The sequence below is a fragment of the Falco peregrinus genome, chromosome 2 (assembly GCF_023634155.1).
Source record: "Falco peregrinus isolate bFalPer1 chromosome 2, bFalPer1.pri, whole genome shotgun sequence".
In the NCBI taxonomy this organism is placed as follows: Eukaryota; Metazoa; Chordata; class Aves; order Falconiformes; family Falconidae; genus Falco; species Falco peregrinus.
The window spans coordinates 44236977-44249958 of record NC_073722.1 but is presented as its reverse complement, the minus strand read 5'-3'; the positions used below and the strand labels follow the sequence as shown (position 1 = coordinate 44249958).

The window sequence follows — 12982 nt, the reverse complement described above, 5'->3', positions numbered from 1 at the left end:
TTTTTGACTCTTTCTTTTCTCCCTCTGATGGGTTTATTACAACTTGCTTTAGGGGGCTTGGAGGAGGAAAGGGGTCTAAGGACAAGAAGCAGGACCTGGCTGGGGTTTCATCTCTGTTAAACTCCTGTGTTGTAGCAGAGAGAGTTGCAGCTGGGCTGTAAATGTCAGGCTGGAGGAACAGTTGCCATAAAAGTTAAAAAAATCCATTTCCTCTGTGCTTTTGGGGAAACAAGGGCTGACTTTTGGGTTTAGGAAGGCTGCTCAGCCTCAAGCCTGGCCCAACGTGGCCAGTATTGCAGCACCTGGAAATAAGGGCTCACTGGGGATAAGGGGCTGCTGAACGGAAACTCCCCATGACTCACATTTTTTACTTTTTATATTTTTTTAGATGTTTTTATTCCAGGGAAGGGTGTAGTTTCTGGATTAGTTCATTAGGGTGAAAAGCAGCGATGAACATGACAGCATTTTTCACTGAGGAAGATGAGCACTACCTTTTTCTTAGTGTAATATCAGGAAACCAAATCAAGTGGGTCAAGATCACTTTTCTAAACTGCTCCAAGCTAAGATGTGGTTTGTAGGGTGGGGTTGGGGGGGGTGATTGCCTGCCTTTGCAGGTGCAGATTTACAGCTGTAATTCAGCTGCTGCAATATCACAGTTAAGGCTTCTGACACATGATGGGGTACCCCCCAGGTACATGCCAGTGGGTGGCAAGCCAGTTTGTGGCATGGAAAAATGCTGGTTTTGAAGCCCAGACGCCACAATGGTTCTAAACGATGAACTGTGCAAATTTTCCTGCCATCTCATTTGCCCTCAGCAAGCAGCTCTGTGCTTGGTGGGCGGTTTGTGGGGAGACTGTGTGTGTCAGGTGTGAGCCCCCATGTGTGATCTCCCCCCAAAACCCAGGTGCTAATGGGGTGTGCAGCAAGTGAGGAGGCCATGGGGGACATTAGGCTGGCTGGATGCTGGCGGAACAAGCTCCGGCTCTCCCTCTGCAGGACACTTGGTGCAAGCAGAAGTTAGGGAACAGTGACTAATCCTGCCCTCCACCCCCCAACCCCACCACCCCCCCCCCAAACAGATAAGGGGCAGAGCAGCTGCGCCTGTGTACTTTCAGATTCTGTAATAGGTGCCAAAAAGGATAAGGAAAGACAAGGAAAGTGTCCTTGGGGAGATGGGGAGGGATGCAGCACGTGCAGGAGGAAATGGTACCAGGGAAGTAAACAGAGGCACTATCAACCCCAAACAAAGACCTGCGATGGCTATAAAAGCCCAGTGCTCTGAGACCTCGCAACCACCTTAACATTAAAGGCGTCAGATCTGCCAGAGCTCTGCAGCGGCCGGACCGTCTCCACTTCCCCGGGACTATCAGGACATCAAACCAAGGATTGGTGAGATCTTTATTTCTGGGATCTTATTACACCTCTGCTTCGCTTCACCTCTTCCCGCTCCCTTTCCCATCCTTCGCTTCACCCCTTCCCGCATCCCTTCCCCATCCTTTGCTTCGCCTGCTCCCCCATCCCTTCCCCACCCTTCATTTCACCCTTTCCTGCATCCTTTCCCCATCCTCTCCCCAGGAGCTGGTGGGTTGTGGTGATTGCCCGCTTGGCTGTGACCTTTTGTCTGCACCTTCCCCTTCCCTCACTGCCAGTTTCAGCATCTCTCCAGGGGGATTTTCAGAGGGCCAGGTCGTGGGGTCTCAGCCTTCCTCTGCGGGTGTGTTGGCAGCGCTGGTGTTATGGTAGATTTGCCCTGAGACAGAGCTGTTTCAGATCGTGTCCCCCTCACTATGATGACCGATATTGTTAGCAATTGGAAGCTGGAGCAGTTTGTGCTCCAGAAATGTCTCCCTCCAATTTGGTCCCCAGGGGCCTTCCAGGGCCCAGACGCGTACCAGCAGCTGTGCCAGCAGTGGGAGAGCTGGTCGGAGGAGAACAAAAAGCCCAAACCCACAAACAAGTGCAAGAAGCGGGCGGCTTTGCAGGGTTTGTTGATGGTGGGCAGGGAGTTGTCTAAATTACTGAAGGAGGCTCTTGAGAATGTGCAGACGTTGGAGCTGGCTAAGGGTGAGCTGAAAATGCAGGTGGACAACCTGCGGGCAGAGGTGCAGGGGTTGTGTGGGGACTCTTTGCGGAGCGCAGTGGAGATTACCCGGCTGGAGAGCAAGCTGGGCTATGAGAAGCTGAAAACAGAGGAGTTGGAGAAAGAGGTTGGCAAGTGGATTGGGGAGACCCACGATGCGCAGAGCGCGGTGCGGGCAGTCCTGCAGGACGTCCAGCGGGACCGGGGCACTGGCCCTGATCACAAGGTCTGCCACGCCAAGATTCAGGAGCTGCAGGCAGAGCTGGGGGTGTCCAGGGGTATCGTGGCTGCCATCCAAGGCAAGAGGAGCCGGTTCGGGAACAGTGAGGGGGAGGATTCCCTGGACCCGCACCCGCCCCACTATGACTATGAGGACGATGTGTGGGGTACGAGTGGCCCCACCAGGCCATCCCCCTATGCTCCTCTGCGGGAGGAAATGTGCCAGCTGCAAGGAGGGGAGGTGGAGGCTTCCAAAACTAAAAAGGTCCCCCATGATGAGCCAGCTAGCCACGGCCCGCTCCAGGCCATAGACACCAACAGGACCGTGCTCTGGTTTACCCCTGAGCAGCTCAAGACGGTGGGGAAGATGCTGGGGCCATTAACGAAAGAGACAGCTGTCAACTGGCTCTCCAGGGCCCAGCGGCTGCCCAGGTGCCAGAATGGCAACTTGGTGAGCGACCTGATAGACATAGTGAGAAAGTGCATGAAACCAGATGATTTTGCAGCACTGCCGGGGGACGTGCAGATGGGCAATGTCCAGGACATCAGGGATGTTCAGTTGGCTGTGCTGAAGGTGTTCTTCCCGGAGGTTAACCCCTTAGTGCTCTTCCACCAGGAGAAGCAAAACCCCGAGGAGCGGCCAGATGCCTACATTAACCGTAAGAAGATGCTCTACCAGATGGCTGGGCTGCCTGGCTCAAAGGAGTCCCCCCTTGATTTTGACAGGCCTGAATTCAAGGAGCCACTGGTGGTGGGGTTGACCCCCCCATTGCGGGTGATTGCTGGTGGGGATGCGGCCAGAAAGCCGCTGATGGAGCTGGAGCAGATCCTGACACAGAATTTTGAGCTGCAAAAGCAGGCATTCCCGGGGTACATGCTGGGGGGGAAGAAAGGGAAAACCTCGGCCACATCCTTCCAAAATGCAGGGGTGAGAAAAATGCAAGGGGACAACCGAAAAGATCCTGATGGCAAGGGCTGTTCTGGGAAGGAGAACCAGCAGGGGCTGCGGTTTCAGAAATCCAACCCTTGGCGGGCTGAGCTGAGGAAGCGTTTGATAAAATATGAGAAGCAGGAGGATATTGATGGCTTGCCGGATGCGGAGCTCTTCCGCAAACTGGCCCTGCACGAGGCCAAAAAGCACAGCAGCTCAAACCCCATTGACCCAGGGTCTAAGGCCCAGCAATAGGGCTGCCAGGCACCTGCATCGCCCCTTTTTGTGGCACCGATTAAGACCGATTCATGGGGGCGCCTGATAGTTGATACAACTATTGGAGGAGGGGTGCTTGGACAAGTGATGTTAATTGATACTGGTGCCACTTACTCAATTCTTAATATGGCCCCTGGTGAAGCCGGGCTCTTCCAAACTTGTGAAATTATTGAACTGACAGGGCTGAATGGCCAAAAATCCTCAGTGCCATTCACTGGGCCCGTACCCTTTGAAATTGGCACTGCCAAAGGGTCTGAAAAATTTGGGAAAATGGAAATGAAGGGAAAACCAGGAATTTTAGCCATTTCCACGCTGACTAAGATGGGAGTGGTGGTGGACCTGGCCAACCAAGTGCTGTTACACTGCCCTCAAAGTGATGTGGCTGTCATCCCAGCAAGCCACAGGGTGATGTCAGTGAAAGCCCCTGAGCTCCTGGTCCACCCTGAGTGGGAACCCCGAGTGAAACGGATCACGGAGCAGTTCCCCCAGGTCTGGGCCAGGAGCAAGCTGGACTGTGGGCAGATTGATGCTGTCGTGGCAGTCAAGGGGCCAGATCCCCCTCCTCAGCCTCAGCCCTTGTACCCGGCTGAGGCTGAGGATGGTTTGTGGGACACAGTCAAAGCCTTACTGCTGCAAGGGGTGCTGGTGGAGCAGCAGAGCACCAGCAACGCCCCGGTGTGGCCCATGTGGAAAGCTGATGGGAAAATGTGGAGGCTGACGGTTGACTTTGGTACCCTGAACAATGTCACTCCACTGCGGACCTCTACAGTGGCCAAGTACCCTGACATCATGGCAGCCATCTCCCGGGGATCCAAGTGGTTCTCAGTGCTCAGCCTGACCAGCCCATCCTTTGCCATCCCCTTGCACCCCGAGTCCTGGCACAAGTTTGCCTTCACCCTTCGAGGACGGCAATTTGCCTTCACCAGAGTTCCCCCGGGCTTCCACAACACCCCTGCCATCTGCCATGCGCATGTGGTGAGGATGTGGGAGAAGCTCAGCCACCGGGAGAGTGTGCTGTCCCGCGCTGGTGATATCCTCATCCACACCCGAACCAAGGAGGAGAACCTGGAGGTGCTGGCAGAGGTGCTGGAGGCTGTCCAGAAAATGGGCTTCAGAATCAGCCCCACAAAGGCCCAGCTGTGCTGGACAGAGGTCTCCTACCTGGGGGTGACCCTGGGTGAGGAAGGGCGCTCGCTGGAGAAGCAGAGGGTCAAGCTAATACAGAAGGTGTCAGCGCCAGCTGATGCCACCACCCTGAGGTCCTTCTTAGCTCTCCTGAGGGTCTCCCGGGAGTTCGTTGAGGGCTATGCGGAGAAAGCTGCCCCCCTCTGTCACCTCCTGAAGAAGGATGTCTCCTGGGAATGGGGGCCAGAGCAGGACGAGGCTGTGAAGACCTTAAAGGAGAGTGTGGCACGAGCCCCTGTGCTGGTGCATCCCCGGGGGGACAGACCCTATGTCCTGCAGCTGGCCAGCACAAGGAGGGGGCTGCAGGCCACCCTGGGCCAGCAGCACGATGCCCATCTCCTCCCGGTTGCCCATGCCTCGCGTCTCCTGACGCTGGCTGAGCAACAGTTTACCAGCTACGAGAGGGAGGTTTTAGCCTTGACCTGGGCCCTGCAGCACTGGGACTACCTGATGGGGTCAGCCCCGGTGCTGCTGAGGACCTCCCACACCCCAGTGAAGTACCTCTTGTCAGGGAAGGGGGACAATGGTCCCCTGTGCTGCCCCAGGATGGCCAACTGGGTGCTGGCGCTGACCAACAAAGAGGTCTCTGGGGACCCCTCACCTGGTTCCTACAGGGTGGTGATCAGTGGAGAGAGGGTTGGGGAAGAGCCGGCGGGTTCCCTGGCAGAGCCAAAGCCACAGCGGGCACCCCTGTTTGAGAGCGGCCTCAGCCTGGAGGCGGCCAAGGAGCGAGGTTATATTGTGTGGTTTGTAGACGGGTCCAACTACTACGAGGAAGGGGTGCCCTACACAGGCTACGCTGCCATCAACTGGGGCACTGGGGAGGTGGTGAAGGGGAAGTGCCTGCCGCACTCCATCCAGGCTGCCGAGCTGGTGGCCGTGATGGCTGCCCTTGAAAACACGCCAGCCGACCAGCCGCTGGCCATATTTTCAGATTCAGGCTGGGTGGTGCGAATGGCGCTGGAGTGGCTGCCGCTCTGGAGGGAGAGCGACATGCAGTCCGCTGACGGCAAGCCCGTCAGCTTCTCCAAAAAGCTGCTGTACCTGATGAGGCTGGCGGAGAGGAGGCTGTGTCCAGCCCAGATCATTAAGGTCAAGGCCCACAAGAAGGGAACAGAGGAGGCCAAGTGGAACAAGGAGGCAGATGCCAAAGCCAAGCAAGGTGCAAAGGAAGGGCTGATGTGGAAGGCCAGCAAGACCTCAGAGAGTTGCCCTGTGTTGGTGGCTCCCAGCAGACACTGGGAGACCGTGGACCTGCTGGGCTTGCAGGCACAAGACCCCAGCATCCGGGAGTTGGTACAGGCTAGGGAGTATAAAGGGTGCAAGGTGTGGAAGGACATATCGGGGCTGGTCCTGGCGCAGAGGGAGGGGGCGGACAGCCCAGTCTGGGTGGTGCCTGAACTTGTCCGGACGGAGCTGGTGGCCCTGGCTCATGAGCAAGGGCATTTGGGGTCAGACAAGACCATGGTGAGGCTGCAGGGCACCGGGTGGTGGCCCGAAATGAGGGAGGATGTGGAGAGGTACGTCGGCAACTGCCTGATGTGCGCAGCCAACAGCTCTGATGCCAAAGCAGCCAAAGGCCTCCTGGGTCACCAGAGGGTTTCTGGGCCATGGAGCAGATTGCAGATGGAGTTTATTGGCCCTTTGCCCCAAACGGCCCAAGGCAACAGGTATTGCCTAGTGATCAGTGATAACTTCACCAAGTGGGTGGAAGCATTTCCAGCTCGAAACAACACAGCCAGCTTAACCGCAAAGATTCTGGTAGAGCATGTCTTCTCACGGTGGGGCATCCCAAAGGAGATCGATTCAGACCGTGGCCAGCTCTTCATTGGAGAAGTCATGAAAGGGGTGTGCCAGGCCCTGGGTGTCAAGCAAAAGCTTCACATCATGGGGCATTTCCAGAAGCCTGGCTCGGCGGAGGGGCCCAACCAATTGCTGAAGGCGGCACTGAGGAAGCTCATGAAACAACAACAGAAAAACTGGGATCAGAAGCTCCCACTGGTCCTGCTGGCATTACGGGGGGCCATGGCATCCCCCCAAAAAACGCCTCCTGCAAGAGACCTGAGGCTGCCTGGATATTGGTGGCAAAAAGGGGACCTGCCGGATGAACTTCAGCCCCGCGTGCTGATGGACAGGTGGGTCCAGGACATACTGAGGACGCTGTTGGCTACGTACCACCAGCTCGCCTCGGTGCAGCAGACCAACATCACCAAGATGGATAAGCAGCTGGGAGCGCTGCTGCGCCCCATGGAGTGGAACACGGGGGATCTGGTAATGTATCGGGTGGTTAGAGAGAAGAACCAGGTTCTGGAACCTCAATGGATGGGGCCCGTTAGGGTTGTGAACAAGGCCAGCCCCTCCATGTACCAGGTAGAAATCAGAAAGGGGATGAAAAGGCAGGGAAAATGGCTCCATTCTTCACAACTGAAAGCATGGAAGGGAAATTAACGGGGCTGGAGAGCCCGTCTTGCTTATGTTTTGCAGATAAAGAAAAATGGAAGGCGATTGTGACCAGCGGGAATGGCGCACTTCGTGGCATCACCAGCCCTGTTTGCACTGCGGGGAAAATGCTTTCAAATTTGTGGTTGCAGGATTTGTTTTGCTTTCTGGTATGTGCATAGCGCTGAGCACCCAACGTGCCCAACCCACACACCAGCACCTCAGACAAAGAGTCAGTCATCCCCACTTAGAAGGGCACCTTGACACTTGGGCCACAGCAAAGCCCAGGGTTAGGAGGTACACAAAAATTGGGACTGATTGGCCCTGGTCTCAAGCTCACATAAAATATACAGGCAGCATGGGATTAAATTCTAACAAGGGTTTAAATTTATCGACGGTGGTTATGCATGGGACGGAGGTGTACTTGGAAAATGAGTGGAGCTGGGATAGCACAAACAAACTTCCACAGCTGCTGGGGAAGGTGGGACAAGAAATAAAGGTAGGGTGCAGGGTGATTAATGGATCCACTCACCAGCGAGTAACTCAAATCTCTGTAACCGAATTAAAAACTAAGAAGAGTCAGAAAAAAAACTGTATTGTGGAAAAATTGGATTGTTGGTGCAATTTTACTTTGGTCCAGCCAGTCTTTGTGGTCTGCCTCTGGGCACACAACAGCGTGGGCCTGTCCTTTAAATTCAAGATTAGCATGATGACACATTCCTTTGCTGCCGTTAAAATCTCAAAGTGCCATTTTTTGGCCTGGCACGCAGCCCAATATGCTGAAGTTGGCAACCAGGTGAAATTGGAAATTAAATACTCCCAGGAAAGTATAACCGATCCAAAGCAAATCGATGGCACCACCATGACTGTTGCTGCCCCTAACAGCCACAAGTGGGTTGTGCCAGTAAACTGCCTCCGCAAGAGCAAAACGCTTAATGCATCTGAATTGGGTGCGGAGGCTTCATGGTATAATCAGGATTATGGGCACTGTCCACACCGGGTCATAAACCTCCAGGTGTGGTGCCAAGGAAACCTGAGCGTAGAAATGTCCCCTGAGCTTGGAGGAAAATGGTGGATAGGAGGCCCTGAAGGATTTAAAAAAGAGTTGACCATCGTTGCTGTCTTGCGCCCTTTTGTTTCCAAAATAGGCCCTTATGTAGTCAAGCAAAATCACATCCAAGAGCTGTTGACCGGGCCTGTCCGGTCACTGAAAAAAGTGGTGCTGTCTCTGTCCACCGTTAATATTTCATCTGTCAGACCGCACTGTACCCCCTTCCTATCCACCCTCCATGCTGGCTGGCTGGCATGGCTCCACAGCCGCTCCATCCAGGTGACCCGGGCCAGGAGGGACCTGCTGGCCACGGCACTGGGAGGAGGAGGTGCCGGACTGGGAGTCCTCAACAGTATGAATGTTGAGGTCTTGGCCAACAAGTTGGAGGCTGTCACCTCAGGCGTGCAGGGCCTCCTCAGTCCCCTGAATTCATCCCTGGCCAACCTTGGGATGGGGCAGTGGCTTGTGTCAGAGGTGTTGCCCACCTGGGAACAAATAAGTGAGAAAGACCACCAGATGCTGTTGCGAGCACTGGGCATTGAACAAAATAACATCTCCCTTGCTCTTAGTTGCATCCAGGCCCAGATGTGGGTGCAGAGTGTCGTTGCAGGTATCCTGAGAAATGGTGACAACGGCGTCCTCCCCACTGAGATCCGAAAGATTGTGTGGGACGCGGCCACTGAGAAGGAGCGGCAGCTTCAAGCCTGGTGGAGGCTCGTCAACTTCACCCACGATCAGGTCCTCAATGCAGTCATCGCCCATGTCCTGACTGTGGCAGAGGCTCACATCGAAAAGGTCTACCCCATCGTGGCCCTGGGGGTTAACACAAATGGGTCCGTGGTCTACCCTCTGGACCACCGCATGTGGGCGAGGGTGTCTGATGGGAAGTGGCAATCGGTAGATTTGGAAGCCTGCATTTTGGAAAGAGGGCTAGGATTCATTTGTGAAGATGATGCCCTTAAGGCGAGTGATGTTTGCTTTGACACCAAAGAAGGGGTCTGTCACTTTGAGATCAATCCCCAGAGCAGTAATCAAACCGTGTTGGTGTACGTAGGGAAAGGGTGCGTGTGCTTTAGAACGATGTGTAAATACGTGCAAATTAATGAAGCTTATAATCAGACCGTGTTTAATGACTCAAATATGTGCGCTTGCAATGTAGCTGTTATTAGAGGTTGTGATTTTGTGTATAAGCCGCCTGTGTTTACTAGCCAATTGCTCATTAGAAACTATACCTTGTATCGTAGTATAACCCCGACCCCCATAGGTATGGATTTGTCACTTGTAAAAGAAATGTTAGAGCATGTGACTTTACAGCAGCTGTTAGAAAATGCTAAGGCAGAAGCTAAAAAGATCCTAATAACTGTACATCATGATGGTAATGTTATAAAACAGGTAATGGAACGAATTAAGAGGGTGGGAGAACACCACTGGTGGGAAGTTTTCTTTGGCTGGTCGCCCACGGCCACCGGCATCTTCAACACGCTGCTGCACCCCGTTGTAGTTCTACTGCTAATACAAATCTGTGTGTGCTTTGCCATGGTAGTGACTTGTTACTGGTTGAGGCAGGTGAAGCTCTGCATTGACAACCAGGTGAAAGACCTGGGGTTGGCCAAGCGCCTCCTACCATAGTCAAGGGCAAGACTGGGTTGGCCTCTGTGTTTGCCACCAAGAAGAACTTTGAGCTCCGCTGTTGGCTGCAACCCAGTAGGCGTTGAGCAGTGGAGACACATGCCATACCAGACCTTGATGGGAGGGATGGCCTCCTCTCTGATAAGAGGGCCATCCAGGAGGAAGGGCAGGCCAAGAAGCCTGTGGTTGGCATGAACCACAGGATGGTTGAGGTTGGAAGGGACTTCCTGAGGTGATCTAGTCTAGCCCATTCTGTGCTCAAGCAGGTCATCTAGAGCAGACTGCCCAGGCGTCCAGCTGGGTTTTGACTATCTCCACAGATGGAGACTCCACAACCTTTCTGGGCAAACTTGTTGCAGTGTTTGACCACCCTCACAGTAAAAAAGCAAGAGTTAGCATAAATTGCTTGTATTTCAATCTCCCATCCCCAAATGCTAATGTGAAGAAGCTGCTCCTGTGTGATTTAAGACTTCCTTAAGCAGAGGAGAAAGGTATAAGGAAAGCCAAGGACAGTGTCTTTGGAAGGAAAGGGAAGGGGACATAGTGCCTGAGCTTGGAAAAGCACCCACTGAAGATAGTAGAGGTGTTACCAGCCTCAAAGACTTGGAAAGCACATTTGGAAAGAGGATAAAAGATGAGCAGAATGAACGACCCTGTGTTCACCTTTGACTTAAAGGAGCTGAATCCACATGGACCTTTGCAGCAGCTATCTCCAGGTTCCCAAGACTCCCAGGACATCTGGCCAACTGATTGGTGAAATCTTGTTTTTGGAGCCTGGACATCTCCGCTTTGCTTTGCTTAGTTGTGCATGTATTGAATAAAATCTGTCTGTTAGAGAATCAACTGTCTATTCAATCGCCACCTGCTCAGCTGCTCAGCTGCTTGTAACTTTCGCTGCCCTGGTAGAGAGAAATTCTGGTAAAAAGCAAAGGTGTGGGGTTTTTTTTTCCCCCTTTTGTAGGACAAAATCCCTCAGTTGCTTTTGTCTGTAGAATATTTGCTGAAACACAAAGATTTCTGCCTTAGGCTGAGGAGTGGGGCTCTGAGCTGGTGCACAAACCTGCTCCCCTCTTTCCTTATGCCTCTCCCGACTTGCATCACCCCCCTGCCTCTAAATCCAGAAGCAGCCTTAAAATTTACATAGTGGATCTCAAAAAATTTAAAAACATGGGCAATTAGAAAACCTACATTATCTACCTCATCTGTAGTTTATGTGTCTGCTCTCAGAGGCACTGCTCTCTCCGGGAATGGGGTTGGGGCGGGGGGGGTTTGCAGAAGCAAAAAGCCTTTTGCAATCCAGGCTGAAATAAAAAGATTGAAGAACTGGCTTTTAACCCAGCACGAACTGCTGGGCTAGCTCGAGGAATGAGTTAAACCCCCCCCCTTCCCACAGTCCCTGGGCTGGGAAGGGCAAAGAATCAGCATAGCATATTGCCACAGCATAACTTTTTGTAAAGAAAAGCAAAACTTCAATATATGGGTTTGGAAAAGACACTTCTCCTTAAGAAGCACACATTATAAGTGAGCTCATGAAAATGTGAAAAGTAGATCAGTCTAAAACCACAGAAAACCTTTTTCCCCTTCCAAGCACCAGGAAAATGCCCCTTTCACCCTTGGGATGGGAGGCTAAACTCTCCCCCCAGCCCTCCCGCCTGTCTGGGAAAGGGCTGGTGCCTGCTCCCTTCATTTTGCCCATAACAAAGCCTCACAGAACACACATGGTTATTCTGGTTAAAGCACCTTACTTGCTAACACCTTAAACCTGTCATGAGAATTAATTTCCCTATAAATAGTGACCCTTTTATACAAAGCCTTTATCCCTCTAACCTCCTTTGGGAGCCTGTAAGGGAAAAAGGAAGCACAGGAAAATCATATTATACACTTTTCAGTCCCAAACTTGCATCAGGACAGGTGTGAATTAGCCCCGGGATGATGGCATAGCCATAGGGAAAGGGGTTCTGACAGCTACACATGGGTTTTAGCTGAATGCAGCCCCTGCATGGCAGCTGGCTGCCGCAGCATCCTCCTCCGCAGCTGCAATGAGCTGCTGCCCTCTGCAGAGATGGCACACGCACGCACGTATGTTTGGGAAAATTGCAAAACTATAATATCCCTTCCCCCTTTTAGCATCATTTGTTTATCACTGCAAACCAAGGAGGGCTGTTTTTGCAGTAGCAGCAGTACCGCTGTGGCTGTGATAGGCTTTGGGTGCAGCCCGGCAGCATGACCTCAAGAGATTTTATTGCTTTTCCAGTTATTTCAGTAGATCCCATAAAAGATTTTACCCAAGCTCACCCGCTTTTCTGAGCCACACGGCAAGCTCAATTGGATTTATTCCCTGGTGGTTTTGTCCCTGTGCTCCGGAGTGGAGGGGAGCCTGCCTGTGCACAGCGTGCAGGCTGCAGCCTGTGGAAATCCTCAACCCATCTGCTTTCAGATCAAATTAACCCAACCTCCAGCTTTTCCTTGGTTCTAAGTACACGGAAGAGGCATTTTCAGCACTCGCCCAGTCTGGCTGCCTCTATTTTAGGCTGCAAAGATCGATGTAGGCAGGTCACTAGCCCCACTGGTCTAGTCCTGTGGCAGTAATTCAGATTAACTTTTGAGAAACCAGGGGCTAAAATGCTGCTGCGAAGCAGTTTTGACTTAAGTGGAACAAGTGATGTAAAACAAGCCCTGGTAGAACCCTGGACATGCTGGAGTCCTCTGGTGAGTCTAAAAAGAGCCCACAAGGGACAGGAAGGTACCAAACATACAATTTAACTCAAGGAGCCTGTTTTCCATGCAGACCACCTGCTTATCTCCCAGGACTCTGGGGATATTCTATCATTTCTCTTCGGTACCTCATGTGACAGACCTTTCCTGCTGCTGCAGAGGTTCCTGCCAGTTTTGGGACATGCTCTGCAACCACATGCAGGTGCCACAGCAGGTCCTCACTCCATGTGAGCAGGCACGGAGAGCGTCCATCTCCTCCAAAGCCACAGTGAGGGGCTACATGGGGATATCTGGATTGTGACTGCTTGGGGCCAGCTCCAGAGCCAGTCCTGGGGTAAAGACCTAACGGCTTCCCCGAACCTATACATCCCACATTGGCTTAAATGAAATGCAGAGGGAATTTCAGCCTCGGTTTTCCCCTGGCTAGGCTTGTGCTTGAGAGTGTTGTGCAGAAAAA

The 12982-nt window shown here is 52.9% G+C and overlaps 2 protein-coding genes across 2 annotated transcripts; both read left to right on the top strand.

Annotated features, from left to right (window-relative positions):
• Window positions 1–616: 616 nt before the first annotated feature.
• Window positions 617–10649, top strand: LOC129783914 (uncharacterized). The gene is made up of 2 exons (XM_055797213.1): window positions 617–1389; window positions 7176–10649. The coding sequence occupies exon 2, from the start codon at window positions 7186–7188 to the stop codon at window positions 9808–9810; it is 2625 nt and encodes an 874-aa protein (XP_055653188.1). The 5' UTR covers window positions 617–1389; window positions 7176–7185; the 3' UTR covers window positions 9811–10649.
• On the top strand, window positions 1389–3495 carry LOC106112703 (uncharacterized). Its single transcript, XM_055797214.1, has one exon. The coding sequence runs from the start codon at window positions 1788–1790 to the stop codon at window positions 3483–3485; it is 1698 nt and encodes a 565-aa protein (XP_055653189.1). The 5' UTR covers window positions 1389–1787; the 3' UTR covers window positions 3486–3495.
• Window positions 10650–12982: the final 2333 nt, after the last annotated feature.

Coding starts and splice junctions, on each gene's coding strand:
- LOC106112703 (XM_055797214.1), top strand. CDS start 1,788: ATGATGACCGATATTGTTAGCAATTGGAAGCTGGAGCAGTTTGTGCTC.
- LOC129783914 (XM_055797213.1), top strand. CDS start 7,186: ATGGAAGGCGATTGTGACCAGCGGGAATGGCGCACTTCGTGGCATCAC.